Here is a 19,039-nt window from a genome sequence, read left to right as displayed (position 1 = left end):
TTGAATCATCTAAGAATGAGCATCTTGGGTCTGTGATTGAGATGCTTCTGATAACTGTGTTCCATTCTGCAGGTTATTCCAGTCGGTTGCACAGTGCTGCATGGGACAGAAGCAGGCTCAGCAAGTAATGGAAGGGACAGGTGCCAGCTAGATGGAACTGTGTCTCCGTTGTAAAGGTCCCAGTGCACCAAGTTCATAAACTGAAGAATCCTTTCTGCTCTTCCTGACTTTCCCAGCCCTTTGGTTCTTGGGTATTTGCCCCAACTACTGCTGGGGTGAGCCTCCCTGTCTATGTGGGCACGTTCCAAAGTTTAAATGCATTTTTTGACTCTTGGCCAAAATTTAGAAGATGCTGTGAATATCATTTTCAACTTGTGTAAATATATGAAAGAGAAAACCTTTGTCTGCAGCTTCTTGGGTCTGTGCAAAATGTGTCCGAGGAAAGCATACAAGTTGGTACCTTATAACGAGGCAGGCAGTTGATGCCATGCACTTGTCTGAAGGCTTAGCTCCTGGTCTTCTGTTATTCCTGGTGTCTTTAAGAAGAGCGTATTAACTTAGTTTTTAAAATGTGAACCATGGGAATGGTATCCCGGAGGTTTCTAGTTTGCCTTTCCCAAACCTGTTCTAAAGCTGAACACAGAGAATACCACTTGTACCAACTAGCTTAGCTTCTTCACCTTGGCCCCCTGAGATGAAGTCAAGTCTAACATTCCTTCTGATATAGAACCTAATCTTAACAATTATCCTCCATTACCTCACTGAATAGCCATACAAAGGACTAATAAAACCCTTATTTGTAAGGATTTTAAGTATTTTGTAAATGGACTGGGCCCTGTGTTGTAGTTTTTGTAGCCTTCCAAGTTCCTGGCCATCAGCTCCCCCCACTTCTTGTATATGAGTCACTGAGCCTTTCTCAGGAGCAGCAGCCAGTGCTGGTAAAGAAAGTGGACAGCTTCCTGTTGAATGAGATCCTTCCCACTCCTAAGCTGACCTGTCTAAATGTCCAACAATATTTTGCATAGCAGTTATCTTTTCAGCAAGATACAGCATTTTTAAGAAAATGAGCAAAAATGAGGTGTACATTTAAAACTTACCTTTCCTTTAACGGTGGTCAAGTTTTGAAGACAAAAAGGGCTCAAAATTAAACCAACAGTTCTCACAAAGGGCCATTTACAGGGCTGCCTAGATCCTAATAAAAAAGGTTTTGACCGCCTCAAGATAGACACAGGTTCAAACCAAGCTTCCTGCAAAGTCCCTGAGCACAGTAAGATGACCCATCACTGCCACATTTCTGCAGGCTTTAGTTAAAATCAAGAACAGAGATGGCTACACAAAGCGTTAAACTAGTGATTCGAAAGCATGCTGTTCCCAGTCCTCGAACACATCACCCTTACCTCAGAGTTCATCCTAGCACACCTCTGCTACTTTTCCTTCTGGTATTTAATAAGAACGGCAAAAGATCCACACTTTCTTCCTTTTCAAGCAACAATAGTTCTCAGCCTAGAATAAAGTTCTTTCTTCTGTAATTCAGGCCATATGAAACATACTAAAGAGTCATTTCTAACAACTGGTGTAAGATCATCTTCTGACCATAGCGAACCTGTAAGGCTTGCTGTTCCCTCCAGCTGAGTTTGGTGTAGACATCCTTATTACTGAGTACATCCTGCTCACTTTGTAAGTCTGTGGCATAGGTTTGCAGGGTCAACAGGACACTGTCTCGAAGCAGCTGTTTCCACGGTGCTTTGAGCTTGGGGATATTTTTGAGTGTCAGGCTGCCCTCTTCTACCCTTTTATCATCTCCCCATCCATCCTGGTCTTTAAATTCTCTGAACTCCTCAGCAGCCATGCACAGTACCTAGAAACAGACACGGAGCCCCTTAAGTTAGGTCATACTACTTATATATTTCCAAAATTGATGGTAAGTGTCCCCTCTCATCTCCTAGTTTTATTTTGCTCCCAGTACCCAAATTTGTCAGCATAATGGCCATTCTTGGCTCTTTACCTTCAGTGTGGTGGTCAGTTCCTCTTCAGTTAGCACCTCCTCACGTCCAATTACAAACGCACCCTCTTCTCCTACCATCTCCAGTTTGCACAAGAAATCCCAGCGCTCATACAGTAGGAGCCGTTCAGCCTCAGCTTTTGCTTCTGTAAATAAATGAGTGGCGTGACTCAGTATACCAAAGGCTCATTTCTCCTTCAGTCTACAAGTCATTTGCTGTATCAAATTCAAAGAGCTAAGGAGACACTCACTCTGTAATGCTGCTTCACGAACTGTCACCATTTGGATGTCGGCTGTGTCATCTGTGTTGTCAGGATATGGTTCAACAAAGCCATACATATGAATCAGTTGCCAATTAGCCATTTGTCCGTAAGTGTTGAAAATCTCATGGCCTTTAGGAATGGGCTGAGTGGCCACCATGCGAAGAGAATCCTGGGGTGGAAGGGAGAAAAAGCCGCCAGCAGGTGTAGGTCCGCTATGGGACTGACGCTGTAACTACCAATGGCCTTTTACTTCCTATTAGTCTCACCCCTTTAAGCTATAGCATAGGGCATAAGTTAAAAAGGTCAGTCTCACTAGGTAAATCTGCTCAGTCATCTTTAGCACTTACAAAAATTGCCACTTTTTAAAAGAATACAATAGGAAAGATAAACGGAGGTAAGGATTAACAAGTACTCCCTCCCCAAAGAAATAACCACATCCACTAGTATTTTAATCCCACAACTTCTCACATAAAATGGAACTGGTACAAAAGCAGCCCTGGGATCATCTGAGACCTCCGGCCTCTGAATGAGCATCCCCAGCTGCTGCTGCTCCTCCCACAAACTGAGCTGACAGGGCAGCTGCTCCAGGCTGCTGTGTACACTGCACCCACAACAGCCTCGGGGGGACGGAACATTGTTATGTAGACCCCACGGCCATGAGCACTACGTAAATCAGAGGAGTAATCCCGGCCTTGAGGGCTTTAAGCTGTTTCGTGTTGAAATTATTTCACGTAATATGCATAGAAAGGTACACCTGTGGAGGAGCTAAATTCACCCACTCATTTCTGAGTAGGAAAATGGAGCCCAGTGACAACACTGGTTTGAGCAAATGCTCAATCACCAATGCACTTAAGAAGAACTAGGTGGGGTCCACTCACTGCAGAATATTCTAGATTGGCATTGTGATTGGCTAAGTGGTTTAGAATGTCTGCTGCAGGCACCATCAAAGGGGAGTTTGGCTCCTTTTCATCCTCCTCTTCCTCCAGTGGTTCTTGAAAGCTGCCACAGAGAGAACTTGGCTAAGGCCCGGTCTGGGGTGAGGGAATGGGGGTGCAGCTCACTCGTTCTTCCCCCCTTGCCCCTCAACATTGTTCAAGGATGAGGGTTGGTCCTCCAGGGCTCTACTCACTGACCTATAGGCCATCACAAGGGCCACGAGCTGATGGTAGAGTTCCAGGGAGTGAACCTTGGGGCTGAAGAGATCGGGATGGGCTTCCATGAAGGGCAGCACGATGGAATAGTACTCGCTGCGGATGTTGGCCAAATCCTTCTCCACGGCCTCAGGTACGCCCGTGCCCTGCAGCAGGCGCCGGCGCTCCTCCTCTGGCCTGCAGGGACACTCCCACCCAGGTGCCCTTCATACACTCGCCAGGACAGGGGGTTGGGGGGCCCCCGGCCCGGGTACTCCCCAACCCTCCCCACAGCTCTCACCAGAACATTGGGTGCTCCAAGCGGCCCAGCTCAGGCCAGAGCGCAAAGTAGGGGCTCCACGGCGAGGCTGGGGCCTGCAGCTCGTGAAGCAGCGCCAGCAGCAGCGGCACCCAGCCCGACTGGCTCTGCAGCGCGCCTCGCTCTGAGGAAGACAGGGGTGAGCTCCCCGGCCCGGCGGGCCCGCGCAGGTGCCCTGTGCCGCCCCATGCCCACCTCGCTCCAGCAGGTCGCCGATCGAGCAGGTGTGCTGTGACAGGATGGCAGCCCGCGGCACCGCGAACAGCAGCTCGCCGCGCTGCACGCTCTCCCGCGCCACCATGCCGTAGCCCGCCACCGTGCCCTGCCGGCTCACGGCCACCTGGGCAGGCGAAGGGCAGGGAAGGCCGGGTCAGAGCGGCCCCTCGGCCCGCCGCGCCTCCTCCGCCGCTCCACCCTACCCTCGCTCACCTTGGGACTCAGCTCCAGCCCCACGCGCTGGCACCAGCCCAGGAAGCCGGCCACCGGGTCCGCGCCGCCGCCGCCCTCCGGCCCCGCCACCTGAGAGGAGCAGGCTCAGTGGCCGGGCGCCGCCCCGCAGGCTCCGCGTGAGGCCGGGGAAGGCGGCGGCGCGTGCGCGCTGCGGACGACGGGTTCTGGGCGGGGGAGGGGCGCGCGGGAGCCGAGGGCCCCGCAAGAGAGGAAAGGGGGCGCGCAGGCCGCCCGCCACGGCGGGGGAGGAGTGGGCCTCGCGCTCGCCGCCCGCCGCCCGCCGCCCGCCGCCCGCCGCCCGCCACGCGCCCGCCACTCACCCGCGGCCGTTTCGCCTGGGTCGCCATGGCCGGAGCGCGTACGCCCGGGCCGGCCAGTGCCCGCGCACCGGCGTTTCCGGCGTCCGCAGCCCCGCTGCCGGGGCAGGAGGCCGCTAGCCCCGCCCAGGCGCCGGAACCACGTGGGCAAGTTGGGTAACGCGGCGCGCGGCCGCGCGGATTCGCGGCGGCAGGTGGAGTGGGTTAGGGTTTAGAGCACGCGCAGTGGGCGCGCAAAGGCTGCTTCCAGCCTGCTTCTGAGCCACGATCAGCCCCTCGACCTGTCCCGGGGGGCTGACTGCCCCCGCTTCGGGGTTGGCGGGCGGGGGCCTGGCAGTCGCCGACCGTTTGATCTCCATCTGCGTTGTCCACGTAGAGCAGTTCGTGGGTGTGTTAGAGTGGCGTGGCCTGCAGGGCGCCGGATCTGAGACCCGCTCCGCCTGCACCTTCTGCGGAGCTCATGGGGAATCTTGTTATTTACTTCTTTATTAGCTGTTACACACAGAGTATTTATTGGGTACATGAAGAACGAGTGAAACAAATGCTAACCAGCAGCCGCATGTTGTTGATTTTAACTTGCAAAGGAGGCAGCGAGGGTAGAATGGGGCTCACAGCACAGGTGCGGGTTTTGAAGCCAAACAACGCCAGAGTTGAGCTCTCAGCTTGGCCTCAGTAGGGCAGATCCCTTCAGAATGCGCGTTAGCATTGGAAAGGAAGAAAGGGCTAAGTCCTGACCCAGAGACAGAAACAGCCTGTCCTCACCTGGCACGCTCTACCCCACGATGAATGCAAGCTGCCCGGACCTCGCCACTGGCCCGGCTTCATCACACTTGCATTCTTAGTTTATCATTTAGTCAACAGTGAACGCTTTCTTTGTTGACAAGGGCTTTATTTGTTTTACGTTTTGTCATCTCAAAGTCTCATGACACCAGCCACCAGAATACACAAAATTAGGCTCTTCACTTTGTACAGAGGGAAAGAATAAACTTCAGTAAAAGTTCACCTCGACCAGACAACCTCCACGGAAAACCACACACGGGAGGACCCAATATACATATATATATAATGTATAGATATTTATAGATATTTCATCTGAAAGAACACAGCAAAAGAAAACGATTCAGGTTCGCAGAGCTATATCTACAGTAAGAGCTCTCAGTCACATTCAGTTTTCAAAGGAAGCACATGAGTGGATAGAACTGGGGACAGATTAACACCCGACCAGGCTCTGGAGCAATCTAGTGATGGCTTAAGGTTGCAGAAGGGAGGGGAGCTGTGCCCCGGACACAGGGAAGCGGGGGTCCTCTCAGCCTCAGAGCCCTCGCCCCTCCACAGCCCTTCAGTGTTCAGTGCTGTCTGCTGGGGTTTGTGACAAGTGACGCAGGCTCTGACACAGGTGGCTCTGCTCTCTGGGCCAGGAGAGTCTACCTGGTAAGGTGGACGGATGGCAAGGGGGTGGCGCAGTCTGGGTTTCAGGTAGCAGGGTGGGGCTGGTGTGCGTGGGGAGCCTTCTCCTTTACCTGACCACCTTGCTAACTCCAAGAGCCTTCAGCTCCCCCTCCCCCACACCACTAGGACGGAGCAGGCGCAGGCCCAGGCCCAGAGCCGGTGGTGTGGGGCTGAGGCGTCTGGCTGCCTTGCACCAGTCTCTCCAAATACACTCTCTTCCTTCGTGATGCCTACAGGAAGCACAGGAGTAGCTTTACCAAAGCTCTGCCTGAAATCACCACGCTGCTGCTGACCGGTGCCAAAAAAGCAGCCCACAGGCACGCAGCTGCCCCTGCCTCCGGCCACCTGCTGGCTCCCGCGAAGTCCCTGCAGGGACACACAGCACACACACAGGCTATCCCAGTCCGGTCCCTCAGCCTCTGGTCAAGCCATACGGAAACAGGACCAGGCGGTTTCTGTGTTAGGGGGGCCTTGGCTCAGAAATGGGACAGGACCCCCAGGGACTGGCGGAGTGTGTGGGCCGGAAGGGACAGGACCGGGGTTCCCGCCCTCAACGCTCTCCATAATCGGTCTTCCTTGGGCCCTGCCTCCCTGGCCCTACAGCACCAGCCCAGCTCAGCAAGCACCAGGAAAAGGGCTGCCTGGTCGGAGTGCCCCCTTGTGGCTATTGCCCAGATGACTGTTACCTGTACTACAAGACAGAAACAGGTGTGCTTAGCGGGGCGGCTGGGGACACCCAGCCCTCCCAGTGCTGTGTCCCAGCTCCCTTCTCAAACCTGCCTGCCCAGGGCTTGTCCCACGCTCTCTCTAGTCCAGATTCCTTCCCTAGTGAATCACTGCCCTGCCCATACCAGGGCTGGAGGGAGTTGGACGAGGGGTCCAGGTCAGCCAAGTGGACAGGTTGAGCGAGATGCGGGTGGGGAGGAGGGAACCCATCAGAGCCTTGGGGGGGGGGACTTCCGCTGCAGCATCGAAGGTGGAGCCCCTCGGATTTTAAACAGAAGAGAATGAACACGGTTTCCTCCCCTGTGCCCTCACCAAAACAAACTAAAGGGAACATGAGCCGGTGTAGGGATGGCAGTGGGACCTCGATGCGGGCGGGCAGGTGGGTGTCCTCGGCGGGACCACGGGCTTCAACAGGACACCTCCATGGTGTGGTTGACCTGGCCCAGCCCCTCACTGCTGTCCGAGTGGGTGCAGGCCTGTGGGCGGCTGCCATCCACGGAGCTGGCGCTGGTGAGGGACGCGGTGCGAGAGCGCGCGAGACGGGTCATGCTGGCCGAAGGCACTGTGGACAGAGACGGGAACGGGCGTGGGCGAGGACCAGGAGGCGGGGCGGGCACCAGCAGGCAGGAGGACCAGGCAAGCAAAGCAGCCGGCGAGAGCTGGCTTCCAGCAGCACAGAGGCCCAGCCCAAGCCAGGGCGCAGGTGCTGGCTCCAGCAGGCCCGAGGCATGCAGGGCCAGCGACAGTGAGGCTGCGGCCAGCAGGGCCCTCGCTCCCAACAGCCGACCAAGGCTATGGCCAGAACGGGTGGTGCTGGAGTGTGCCGCTTCCCAGGACACCCTCCAGAGGGGGACGGAGGGGGCAGCAGGATCGCTGCTGGGAAGGCGGACACAGCCTCGGCTGGGGGCGTCGCAAGTGAGACCCTCCGGAGCTTGGCCGGCCACCTGGGCCAGCCCGGCCGTTCCTCTGAGGCAGCTCTGGCTCTGACTCCACTGCCTGGAGCAACCAAAGCAAGACCGCTCCCAGATGCAGCCAACTGGAGCCGTCCAGTGGGGGCCTGGCCCGCCACGGACCCGGATCTGTGCGAGGGCAGGCATCTTTTAGGCGGGACACAAGAGGGCTCCGAACCACAGCAAGATGCGGCCTGGCTGCAGCACTGCGCACAGGAGGGAGCCGCGAGAGGCTGGGCGGGGGGTCCATGCATCAGGGGAGGGCCACGGGCTACCTGCTCCTCCGCTCAGCCTTCGGTCCTTCAAGTACGCAACTGAGAGAGAAGACAGAGCCGGCGGGGGCGGGGAGACACAGAACATGGTGAAGACGGCGGTGGGCCGAGGCCGGGGCATTGAGATGGGCCGAGGACACGAGACAGTAGGGTTGGCATGGGGAAGGCCTCGGGAAGCCTGCTCTGCCCGCCCACCCGAGCAGCGGCCACAGGAACCACAGCAGGGCAGGGCTGACCTCTGTCTGGCCTGAGGGAGCCCTGACAGCTGGGCAGGGGTCGGCGGGGGCCACTCTGAGGCCCCTTCGCCAGCCCAGGCTGCAGACACTGAGGGGCTCATGTGGGCGAGGCCACTGGGGCCCATATCCTCCTCCTGGTGCCCCTGCCATCCTGCTGGGTCCCGCTCCCCCCCGCCCATGTAAACACAGCGGGGAGACCCTTGCAGCCTCCGGAAGCCCTCCCTCCCGCCGCTTGGGCTGCCTGGTGGGATTTTTCCCAGGACCCCTGAGAACGCGGCCCAGCGCCTGCCAGAGGTGCTCATGCATCCATCCCCCAGACATTCACGGGGCGCCCAGGGCCCAGCTCAGAGCCCCGCTGTGCCTCCCTGCCGGCCTCAGCCTCTCTCTGCCCTACTTCCCCGCAGAGAGGCTGGCGGGCCCTGGCGGCTGTAGGGATTCTGCTCCTGGATACGTGCACTAGCCTGCCCCGCCACGGAGACATGGGGACAACAGAAACAAGTTCAGGGGGAGGAAGTTTGCTGCCCAGCTGCCGGGGGGAGCAGGTGTGTCAGGGAGAGGAGGTAACGCGCCAGGCACTAGAGGAGTGTGTGTGTGCACGTGTGTGCGTGTGTGCGCACGTGTGCGTGTGTGCATGTGTGTGTGCCCGTGTGCACCTGTGCATGCCTGTGCTGTGGGGGCCCTCGACCAGTCTGCGGTCTCCTCACCCTGCACGAGGGGAGGTCCCAGGAGAAGAGGACCAGGAAGCTGGCTCTACCCCGGGCCCCTGTTCCCTCAGTCTCAGGCCACCCCCAGGTCCAGCTGCCTTCAGCTCTCCTGACACCTGATGATCCCTCCTGGCCTCCGAAGCCCAAGCCCACTGGGTGCTGTCCACCACCTGTGACAAGAGGCCGTCTCAGGCGCCCAGGGCACAGCCATACCCTGGGCCCAGCATGGGTATGTGTGACGTGGCCTCAGACGGGCTCCCCTGGCAAGACCCTGCCGGGGCCCGGCCCCACCCCGCCAAAGGCCTGGCACTGCCATCCAGTGACCCAAAGCCTCCCCAGGGCACAGTCCCAGACGCCCAACTTAAACCGAGCCTCGCTAGGATGGTCCAGCGGCCGGGGCCTGGCCAGCTCGCCCCCACCCTGTGCCTGCCTGCTGGTCTCTGGGCTGGGGGTGTGCAGGGGTACTCACTGTAGCCCATGCCTTGCAGGAAGTATTTGAAGGCTTCGGTCAGCTTCCCCGGCTGCAGGAGGCAGGACAGGCACACACTTTGATTGGCTGCCCGGGATTAGGGGGAGGGGAGAAGCTTCCCTAACCCCCAAGCCCTCTCCCCCCAGCCCCAGGTGATACACAGGCTGGAGAGCCGAGTCTCACCTGTGTGACCTGGGGAAGCCCTCCAGAATCTGCCATCTGCAAGGCAGAGAACAGCGTGAGTTGAGCAGGCACCCCCCCCCCACCGGCGCTCCCACACCTGGACCCCTCCCTGAGGCTGGCCCAAGCAGCTGGAGAGAAAGGTCTCACCTTCAGGAAGGTGGTGGTGGTTGGGTCCAGCTTGGAGTTGCACTCGACCTGGGGACAGGAGCCGGCTTTAGCAACAGCCCCCAGCCCACCCCCACCTCCAATGCCAAGGCCGGTGCTACTTGCAGTGCTGGTGAGGACAGCGAATGCAGGACGCAGGTGCACACCAGCACCCAGGGGCCGGGCGAGGCTGCCCCTCCCTGGGCTTTTTCCCTGAGGCCTCCCTGAGAGCTGGAAATCAGTGAGCAGCCTCCTGAGGGGCCCGAGACCCTCAGATCCCACTTACAACTGCTGGTGGGACAGGAACAGGGCAGGGGCTGGGCAGTGCCCATGCGGAGGGCCAGGGTCACAGGCGGGCTTGGTTTGGAAAAGATCCAGGGGGGCTCAGGAGTCGGGCAGTGAGGGGAGGGTGCCAAGGGTCAGCAGCAGACGCTGGGCCAGGGCTCAGCGGGCCCAGCCCTCCTGGAGGACACCAGAAGTTCTGTGTGTTCCTGGCATACCGGCAGCTGCTCTGGGCACCTCTGTGCCAATGGGGCCCTCCCCTGCAGCATGAAGGTGTACCGGGTGGGGATACAGGGCACAATGCGGGGGAACTGGTCCCGTCCCCCACCCCGGCCGGACACAGCCCCACACTCACCACCCCGTCCTCAGCAGGGGCGTTGTCCCCGACCACCAGCATCACGGGGCAGCTGCAGACACAGAGGAAGAGGGCTGTCTGGCCCGGGCATGGGGGGAGCAGGCACGGGCGGGCTGGAGGGCCACAGGGCACTCACCGCAGCGTCTTGGCATTGGGCACCGTCCCAGGCCGGTTAATGTCTAGGTCTCTGCGGCTGTGGGGGGAGCAGAGGCAAAGGTGGGCACCCCAGGACTGGACAAAGGGTTTCCAAGCCCAACACAGCCAACTGGGGGAATCAGGGAGCTGTGGCCCTGCTCCTTCAGGGATCCTCTGGGCTTTGGCTTCTTTCCAGACCCCCAACTCATGCCGGGGGGGCTCTCACACTGTGCTCTCCACCCCCTTCCCCCTTGGTGGTAGGAGCTTCTACTGCTGCTCTGTCTCCTGGGCCACAAGACCACAGGGCCTGCATCTCTCTTTCATTCTCTACTGTTCTTCCAGCACCATGCATACAGCAGGTGCTTAATAAATATTTGCAGAAGGCAGAACAGGGAGGGCGGGACAGGGCCTGGCCCCTTCTCTCACAGGGCCACTCCCAAAGGGGCTTCCAGGAGCACAGGTGGGCAACCACAGACCTCAGCCAACCTCCTCCCTGTTGTCCAGGCTCCAGCACCAAGGCTCACGGTGGTTGTGTTGCTGGGGATGCAGCTCACATCCACACCCCGTCCCCTGCTCCCAGCCAGCAACACCCGAGGAAAGAGGAGGGGCGGAGCCAAGGACGGGCAAGCCCCTACGAGGAAGCCCCCCACCCCCGAGGTGCAGTAACGTGTCCATCTATAAACCGGGCTGGGGGTGAGTCGCCTGCCCTGCCTGCTCCGTGGGTGCTGGGAAGGAGGGGTCCCCTGGCCCGAGCCGGGTGCTGCCAGCCCTGCCCCTCCCCGCCCGTACCTGTTGTACATGTTCCAGAAGAGCTGCAGGTTGGCCTGGTTCACCACGTTGCTGATCTGCTGGCGATAGCTCTGGACCAGCTCCGTGCTATTCACCAGCTCCTCCTGGGCCCGGCAGGATGGGTGGCGGCGTGCAGGAGAGCAGACAGACAGAGGGACACGGGCTCAGAGGGGACATGTGGGTGTCCCTGCCAGAGCAGCCCTGCCCTGCGCCCTGGCAGTGCTGGTGAGAGGGAGGGAGGGGGGGAGGTAGAGGGCGATGCCTGGGAAGGGGCTGCAGCATCGTGGATAATAGTGGGATATGGAGACACAAAGGTCGCATGCAAATGACCACCACCTGCCGCCTCTCGCCAGAAGCCCAGGGTGCCCGAGCGGCAGTCGGGGATAGAACGGGGCCCTCAGTGGCTGCCCAGGGCTCCGCCAGATTCCTAGCCTGGTGCCCCTGCTCCTCTTGGAGCAGGTCCTTACCTGGCTGAAGAGGTGGGAGAGCACCGTGTCAGGTAAAGTGCTGGTCAGCCCAGAGAGCTGCGGGCGAGGGGAAGCCGGCGTGAGTGCCGCCCCCGGCCTGGCCGCCCCCGGCCCCCGCACAGCCCGCTCACCTTGGTGGCAGCCCAGTCGATCCAGCCCTTGCCATTGGGGTCGATGTTCATCAGCACCAGCCCCTCCACCAGGTCGGGGAAGATGAGCTGTGAGAGAGGCAGACAGGGCTGGGCGGGGTGGGGGGAGCCCCAGTCTTCCCCCCCAGCAAACGGGCTCTGAGGTGCTGGCCTTGCCTCTCTCGGGCAGTCAGAGGCGGCGGGAAGCTTTGTAAAGGCTTCCAGATGCCATGGATGGAGCAACAGCACCAGCCGCTGCCACTTCCAAAGCCCCCGTGGCCTCTCCCAGACCTTTCGGAGTTCTTAGACTCTGGGACTACACCACTGCTTTCCCACCGCTCCTAACGTTTGCCAAGATGCTGCTCTTGCAAAATGGGAACCCAACATCATAAAACCTTAAAGGGTAGTTCTTTGTCTTTTTTGAAAAAAAGATTTATTTATTTGTTTGAAAGTTACGAGTTACATGAAGAGAGAAGGAGAGGCAGAGAGAGAGAGAGAGAGAGAGAGAGAGAGAGAGAGAGAGAGAGGTCTTTCATCCGCTGGTTCACTCCCCAGTTGGCTGCAATGGCCGGAGCTGTGCCAATCCAAAGCCAGGAGTCAGGAGCTTCTTCCTGGTCTCCCACTCGGGTACAGGGGCCCAAGGACTGGAGCCATCTTCTACTGCTTTCCCAGGCCATAGCAGAGAGCTGGATCGGAAGTGGAGCAGCTGGGACTCAAACTGCCACCTGCAGCGCCGGCATCCCATGTGGGCACTGGTTCGTATCCTGGCTGCTCCTCTTCTGATCCAGCTTCCTGCTAATGGCCTGGGAAAAGCAAAAGATGGCCCAAGTGCTTGGGCCTCTGTCACCCACATGGAAGAAGCTCCTGGCTCCCAGCTTCGGCCTGGCCTAGCCCCAGCCATTGTGGCCATTTGCGGAGTGAATCAGTGGACAGAAGATCTCTCTCTCTCTCTCCCCCCGCCCCTCTCTCTCTGTAACTCTGTCAAATAAATACATCTTTTATAAAAAATAAAATAAAAACAAAAAATTATAGTTACTTTGGAGGAAAAAAAGAAAGAAATGGGTTTTGCCAAGTGAAGAGGAAGTGGGGAGAGGAAGAGGAGGAGGACGAGCGAGCAGGGAGAGGTCCTCTGGCCGGGGGCCCTGGGATGGTGGGGCGGCTGAGGTGGGGATGGGGCACTCACTGCAAACTTGGCCAGCACGTAGGCTCCAGCTCCTACTCCGATGCCAATCACGTACTTGAACCTGGCACAGAGCAGGCTGGTCACTCTAGGGCTGAGGGCCCCTTCCCCTGGGCACCATCCAGAGCAGGTGCCACCCATGGCCCAAAGCCCTCAGCTGGAGCCAGGTGGCCCTGTCACAGCTGTGGGCACACAGGGGCAAGGCTGGCTGAGGACTCACCCAAAGTGCTGGACCACGCTGGGCAGCATGGCGGCCAGCTGCTCCATGGAAGGAAACTGGTACCTGCAGGTGGAACAGGCGGTCAGGGCCCAGCTAAGGCCCGGGGTGCAGAGCTGGAGACAGGGGGAGGGGCTCCAGGCACCTACCCTTGAGGGAACTGCGACGCCCCCACCTGCTGCCCGGGGGCGTCCACGTGGCACACCACGAAGTGCTTGGTGATCTCCTGCATGTCCTCGAAGTTGAAGAAGGTGTTGAAGCACAGCTTGTCTGCAAAGACACAGCTCTCAGCTGCTGCCGGGCAGAGGTGACCAGCCTCGGGGTCCAGCAGGGAAACTGAGGCCTGGAGCTACGTGTGTGGAGGACCTACAGGGTCCACGGGGAGGGAGGGAGCTGCTGGGCAGCCAAGGCAGAGGAGGGCTGCAGGGGCTGTGCTGTGCTTACGGTTGAGGCCCACGTCATGGTAGGTGAGGATGGCCGGGCGGTTCCCCTTGGGGGAGCCCCGGATCACCACGTGCAGGAGGCCGTAAGGCGTCTCGATGTCGTGTTCCTAGAAGGGAGAGACATGCTCATCATCCCATGCAGTCCCCAAGGAGGACAGACCCAGTGGAGCACCCCTGTCCCGACGGGGTCAGCACGGGGCCAGCACAGTCCTGTCCCCTTGGCAAGCCAGCCAGTGGGTTCTGCTGCCACTGCCCGGGGCCCAGCCCCCGCCCCGCATCCGGCCCTCAGGGGCCAGAGAGGCTGCTTTCTCTCCCGGCTCTGTCACCCCAGCCTGTGTCTCTCCCCTCAAGGGCTCCCTGTCCCTGAAGGGGAATGGTCTCAGCCCTTCCTAGAACCCCCAGGACCCACCCCCACCCCTACCCACCTGGCCCAGCCCAGGCTCTTGCTCCTGCCCCTCCTTCCTCCTGCAGTGCCCTTCCCTGGGATCCGAGACCCCCAAGGCCTCACCCCCAGCCTTCCGCCCACTCCAGGGTCCTCCAGGCTTCAATGCCCTTGGCCCTGCCGCTCAGGGTCATTGGTGTTTCAGGAGGACCTGGCACCCCTTGCGGTGTGACTCCGAGCAGGGGCCATCGGACAGGGACCTCGTGGTAACTTAAGCACTGGTGCTTACAGAGGAGCCCTGCAAAGGGGCAGTTGAGCCCGGGCACCTGACTCTTGGAGAGGCGCCTGGAGGCCGGCCCCTCTGCAAACTGCTCCTTCCCAGGCACGCAATCAGGAGATGCCGGGAGGATCCATGAACGCGCCTCGGCTCCCCGCAAGGGGACGGTGAGACAGCGGTGGCCGAGAACCTGCCGCACGTGACTGGGAGGGAAGACCCCTGCTCCCTGTTCTGAACACGTAGATTCTAGAAGAACCCAGGCCCCCGGTGCACACGGAGAAGGGGACAGAGGGCGGCAGGAGACTGCTACTCAGGAACCAGCTCTCCAGGGCAAGTGACAGACAGGGTGGGAGTCACACCACACCTCTGCGGTGGGACCGGCTCCTTCCCTGGGGGGTCCGGGCTCACTGCAGCCTCCCACATCCCAGGTCCGTGAGATCCAGGATGGCTCCCTGCCCACCAATCGCTGGCTAGACACATCCCAAGTGCCCTTTCACCTACCCCTCGGGTGGACCCACACCACGGAGGACACGGGCGCCTCCTCAGAGGGGGGGATGACCTGCCCAAGGACTAACCCGGAGTGGGCAGGGGAGACCGCCTGGGGCCAGGGCTACGCCCTGATGGCTGCTGTATTTTCTGAGGAGGAGAGACACTCCACCCGAAGACGTGCTGGGCAGCGGCCCCTCCACTGCTGCCCGTCCCTGCCTCAATCCCCAGCGCTGGAGGGCAGGCCTGGGGGTGGGAGGGGCTCAGGCCGCACGGGAGCCGCAGTGCACCTGCCCGCTGCCACCCGCAGCAGGGTCAGGGCTCACTCTGCCCAGGCCGGAGCCAAGGACCCAGAGCTGCGTCTTCCAAACCCAGACCTCAGCACCTGCAGGTGTGGGTGAGGGCAGCTGCACGCCAGCATTGCTGAGAATGCCCCCATCTGTCCCCTCCCAGCCCTGGTGCCGCCGACTCCTCCCCATCAGCCAGCGGCTGCAATCAGCTCCCTCGGCCAGGAAGGGGTGGCCCTGAGCTGGCCATCCAGGTGCTGCTCCAGTGACCTTGACCGCATCCTGCCTCCCCCCCCCCCCCCACCATGGGGCTCAGATGCTCACGGCCCCGGCCAGGGATGCTGCACAAGGAGGAGACGCTCCAAGGGCCGCAGCCCACAGGGACTGGCTCTCCCATTGGCTCCTGGTGACATCAGAGTCTGCCCCCTCCCCCAGGTGGGCGCCAGAGGGGGGCACTGCGGCAACAAGGGAGGGGGCTCTGTCCCCCTTCGCCTGTGACCTTGACGGGTGCACAGCCCCCAGGCACTGGGCTCCGACACGCAGGGGTGTGGTAGGCACTCTGCTTTCCGTTGAAAACATCAATTATTCAGGGGACGGGGTCTGCAGGGGCAGGCAGGCGCTGACGTCATCAGGTTTGCAGACCGGGCAGGGGGAAGGTTTGCCCTTGCCGCTGCCTCCTGGAGGAGGCACAGTGGAGGGACCTGGGCACCTGCCACCCCTGGGCACTAGAGGAAGCGACCAAGCTGGGTGGAGGGCCAAGGCCAGGGGCACAAGGCTCTACCACTGCCTCCCCACCTACCAAATAGAGCACAGCCGGCCCTTCGGTCTCCCTCCCCTCCAGGGGCCTTAGCCGGAGGGCTCAGACAGCAAGGCCGGAGGAAGAGCCACCCCATGCAGACACGTTTTGGGGCTCAGGGAGGGCAGCCCCTCCACCCCCACCCCCAGCTCAGGCTGACAGCAGGGACACACAGCAGGCCGAGGGCACACGGGCCCGCACCAGCCGCGAAGCAGCTCAGACAAGTCAGTGCGCTTGGTTTCCAGCGCTTCGCCCCTCCCCCGCCTCCTCCCCTCCCGACAGGCAGCTGCCCCCAACCTTACTTCTGCGGTCCAGGGCCCCCACGGCAACTGGAGGACTCAGGCCTTGCCTCGGGGCCCCCAAGGCGAGGCGGCTGAGCTGCACCAGTGGTGCCTCATCCTTGCTAGTCTCAAGGATGCCCGACGACCCTGGCCAGCCCACTGCCCCGGGGCCCTCACTCACCCCGTCCCAGCACTCCGGCATCGTGCCGAGGGAGGCAACCCGCCTTGACCAGGGAGGGCGAACAAAAGCCTGAGTCACTTGGGTCCAGCGGGAGGCGGCAGCTCCAGCGGCGGCAAACCGTGCGCCTCGCTCTAGGATCGGGCACCCTCCGGGGCCATTTATACGCAGATCCTGCCTGGCCTTGGCCGGCCCCGCCTCCCTGCAGGGTTTCTGAGCAGCCACTTGCTCACCCGGAGCTCCCGCACCCAGATTGGCTGCTGTGAGCCAAACCTGGCTCTGATTGGCTTCCCGAGTCCTCCCTCATCCCAGCCTCGCTCCTGTTCCTCCCGCCCCAGAGGCAGCACAGCATCTGGACGGTCCCCAGCCCAGCAGCTCCCCTGCCCCTGCAGCAGGTGCATTCTAGCCCGGGAACAGAGTACCCATGCTGGGTAGGGCAGGACGTGCAGGTATGCCCCCCATAGGCAGAGCCCTTGGCCCACAGCCTGGGGAGTGCAAAGGGCCTGAGTGGGCCCAAGCCCAGCACCCCAGGGACCCCCCCCCTCAGGCCCAGCCTCCCCATCAGCAAGACCAGGAGCCCTGAGTCTGGAGGAGCCCCAGGAAGTCGCTGCTGCCTGGGCAGTGCTGCCTGTGGGATGCCTCTGCTCCACCAGCCAGCACTGAGCACTCTGTCCACACCCGCACCCAGGCTGTCTACACTGCTGGAAGCTGGGTTCTGGGGCACAATGGGGCCACAGAAGCTCTGTCCACCCCACACCTAGCCTGCTGCGAGGGGCTAGAGGCCACCAGAGGAGGAGGAAGGAGAGGGGACGGCTGGACCGGGCCGACGTGCCCACCTTGGCAGAACCTTCCTGAAGCCCGCCAGTGTGGGGGAGCAGGACACACAAGCTACCCTAGGCTCTGGGCTGCCCTCCTGGGCGACCAGGGTCCAGGTGGTGAGGCAGCCCCAGGCGTGTGGGTAGAGCGAGCCGAGGAGAAGAGGGAGCCAGGAGTAAGTAGGCCAGGGAGGGAAGCAGAGTGGGGAGCCCCAGGGCAGAGAGCACAGGCGCAGTACGGAGCCGGGGAGGGTGCTGGGCGCTCGTGCCCCCAATCTGTCTCTTCGGTGAAGGAAGCCGCCGCCAGCCCCAGCCGGCGCTGACAGCCCTGCACACCAGCCGGCAGCCGTGGGGCAGGGGGTGAGCTCCCCCGAGCAGGGGGCTGGTGACCTGCCCCATGCCTGCTGTGAGCTATCTTCCGGGCCATGTCCTCGCCTGGGGCCACCACCATGGTTCCCTGCCCCACCCCATGGAGGCATGTGTGCGCCGCAGGTCCCTTGCCCTTTCTCCTAGCCCTGCTCCCTGTTCCTGCAGATGCTTGGGCCCAGGAAGGGCTCAGACGACCGAGGCGGCCTCCGGGGTGCAGGGAGGCAGGGGGAGGAGGAGGTGGCCTCACACCCATCGTGCCTCCTAGCTCCTGCTCCCCCACGATCCCCACCCGAGCCTCTGGCCTCTGAGGAGCCTCTGCCCACTCCCGTGCCCAGGAGAGGCGCTGATGGCCTGCCTCATTTCTGCCCTTCCCGCTGGCTGCAAATCCACAGGCAGGTCCACACTGCCTGCCACCAGCAAGGTCCACGGGCAACGCTCACTCAGCCTCTGTGCCCGGCCTCCCCCATCGTAAAACAGCGACTGTGCCTTCCTCACTGAGCTGCAATGCAAATGAGGAAAAAACTGCACAAGCCATCCCAGACCTGACCTTGGCCCTGCCCAGCCTGAGAGAGGGAGAGAGGGACGACCAGTGTGTCCCTCCCCCCTGGAGCTCAGTTGTCGCAGCCGGACAAGGTGGGCTCAGGTTTTGCTCACCAAACCCTGGTGCCAGGCAGGGCTCTGGGTGACCCTGAGTAAGTCGGTCACCCTCTGAGCCACCACAATTGAAAACGCACGCAACAGCGGTGTCCACTGCACAGGCAAATATGACCCCGGGGAACCACGAGAAAGGACAGGGAACGGGAGCCCTACTGCTAAGGAGCCCCGGGGTCACGTGATCAGCAAACACATTAGGATGTCTCTGTAGCTGGCATTTGTTTCCTTGTTGCGTCCTCGTAACACCCACTTTAAAAGAAGGTTGGTGCTGTGGTGCCGCACCCGCAGTGCCGGCATCCCACGTGGGCACCAGTTCAAGTCCTGGCTGCTCCGTTTCCAATCCCGCTCCTTGCTAATGTGCCTGGGAAACCAGCGGAAGATGGCCTAAGTTCCTGCGGCCCTGCACCCATGTGGGAGACCTGGAAGAAGCTACAGGTTCTTGGCTTCCTCCTGGCCCAGCTCTGGCCATTGTAGCTCTCCTCCAACTTTCAAATAAACAAATAAATCCTTTACAAAAGGAGGGGGTGTAAAGGAGGCACAGAGAGATGGGGTAACCTGCCAGACATCACACAGCAGTGAACAGAGAACCGAGAGTCACACATACCCAGGCACTCTGGCTCTGGCCCCAGGATCTGGTGGCCGCTTGTCACGGTCAGCTGAGTGTCCCAACCTGGGCCTGTGGGCACCTTCACTCCCCCACACTCAGGGCTGCCGGCCTCACCGTAGCAGTGGTGCGGCCAGTGGAGCCATGCGGCTGGAAGTCACATCAGTGGCAGGGACCCAACCTGGACCCAGGTCTGTTTGGTTCTCGAGGGTCCCTCCTGCTCTCGTGCACCACACGTCAGGGGTAACATCCCTGCTTGCCCTGGCCCAGAAAACCACTATGCTTGTGGCTGCTTTTCTA

At 60.7% G+C, this 19,039-nt stretch overlaps 3 protein-coding genes across 10 annotated transcripts in view; 1 reads left to right on the top strand and 2 right to left on the bottom strand.

Moving 5' to 3' along the window:
• Positions 1 to 990, top strand: part of CNOT1 (CCR4-NOT transcription complex subunit 1) — a 90,465-nt gene extending 89,475 nt beyond the window's left edge. For 3 of the 7 annotated variants that reach the window (XM_062175835.1, XM_062175832.1, XM_062175830.1), the window contains exon 49: positions 73 to 988. In XM_062175835.1, coding sequence (XP_062031819.1) covers positions 73 to 151 — 79 coding nt within the window. In that variant the 3' untranslated portion in view covers positions 152 to 988. Of the gene's footprint in view, positions 1 to 72 lie in introns of all 7 variants that reach the window. The other 4 variants (XM_062175833.1, XM_062175831.1, XM_062175836.1 and 1 more) reach the window with 2 other exon arrangements.
• Positions 991 to 1,286: 296 nt separating this feature from the next.
• Positions 1,287 to 4,563, bottom strand: SETD6 (SET domain containing 6, protein lysine methyltransferase). The gene is made up of 9 exons (XM_062175837.1): positions 4,485 to 4,563; positions 4,144 to 4,233; positions 3,910 to 4,054; positions 3,697 to 3,838; positions 3,399 to 3,593; positions 3,144 to 3,264; positions 2,254 to 2,434; positions 2,006 to 2,148; positions 1,287 to 1,858 (listed from the first exon to the last, which is right to left on the bottom strand). The coding sequence occupies exons 1-9, from the start codon at positions 4,509 to 4,511 to the stop codon at positions 1,550 to 1,552; spliced, it is 1,353 nt and encodes a 450-aa protein (XP_062031821.1). The 5' UTR covers positions 4,512 to 4,563; the 3' UTR covers positions 1,287 to 1,549.
• Positions 4,564 to 5,340: 777 nt separating this feature from the next.
• NDRG4 (NDRG family member 4) lies at positions 5,341 to 16,478 on the bottom strand. Of its 2 annotated transcripts, XM_062176491.1 has the most exons (15): positions 16,301 to 16,477; positions 13,612 to 13,717; positions 13,317 to 13,437; positions 13,171 to 13,233; positions 12,954 to 13,014; positions 11,774 to 11,860; positions 11,643 to 11,699; positions 11,176 to 11,279; positions 10,388 to 10,444; positions 10,252 to 10,303; positions 9,618 to 9,665; positions 9,471 to 9,506; positions 9,288 to 9,339; positions 7,882 to 7,920; positions 5,341 to 7,218 (listed from the first exon to the last, which is right to left on the bottom strand). In XM_062176491.1, exons 1-15 carry the CDS (start codon positions 16,319 to 16,321, stop codon positions 7,064 to 7,066), a joined length of 1,059 nt encoding a protein of 352 aa, XP_062032475.1. In that variant the 5' UTR covers positions 16,322 to 16,477; the 3' UTR covers positions 5,341 to 7,063. The 2 variants fall into 2 exon arrangements, with proteins under 2 accessions (XP_062032475.1, XP_062032476.1); XM_062176492.1 differs by lacking the exon at positions 7,882 to 7,920 and having other exon boundaries at positions 16,301 to 16,478.
• Positions 16,479 to 19,039: the final 2,561 nt, after the last annotated feature.

Source organism: Lepus europaeus, chromosome 19 (genome assembly GCF_033115175.1).
Source record: "Lepus europaeus isolate LE1 chromosome 19, mLepTim1.pri, whole genome shotgun sequence".
Lineage (NCBI taxonomy): Eukaryota > Metazoa > Chordata > Mammalia > Lagomorpha > Leporidae > Lepus > Lepus europaeus.
Note: the sequence above shows the minus strand (reverse complement) of the source record. Positions and strands in the feature narration are given on the sequence as shown.

Coding starts and splice junctions, on each gene's coding strand:
- SETD6 (XM_062175837.1), bottom strand. CDS start 4,511: ATGGCGACCCAGGCGAAACGGCCGCGG. Junction 4,234..4,484: donor CCCAGGCGAAACGGCCGCGG/GTGAGTGGCGGG, acceptor TGCTCCTCTCAG/GTGGCGGGGCCGGAGGGCGG. Junction 2,435..3,143: donor CCAATCTAGAATATTCTGCA/GTGAGTGGACCC, acceptor CTTCCACCCCAG/GATTCTCTTCGCATGGTGGC.
- NDRG4 (XM_062176491.1), bottom strand. CDS start 16,321: ATGCCGGAGTGCTGGGACGGG. Junction 13,015..13,170: donor AGCGTGGTCCAGCACTTTGG/GTGAGTCCTCAG, acceptor GCTCTGTGCCAG/GTTCAAGTACGTGATTGGCA. Junction 7,921..9,287: donor CCTGCAAGGCATGGGCTACA/GTGAGTACCCCT, acceptor CTTCTCTCTCAG/TTGCGTACTTGAAGGACCGA.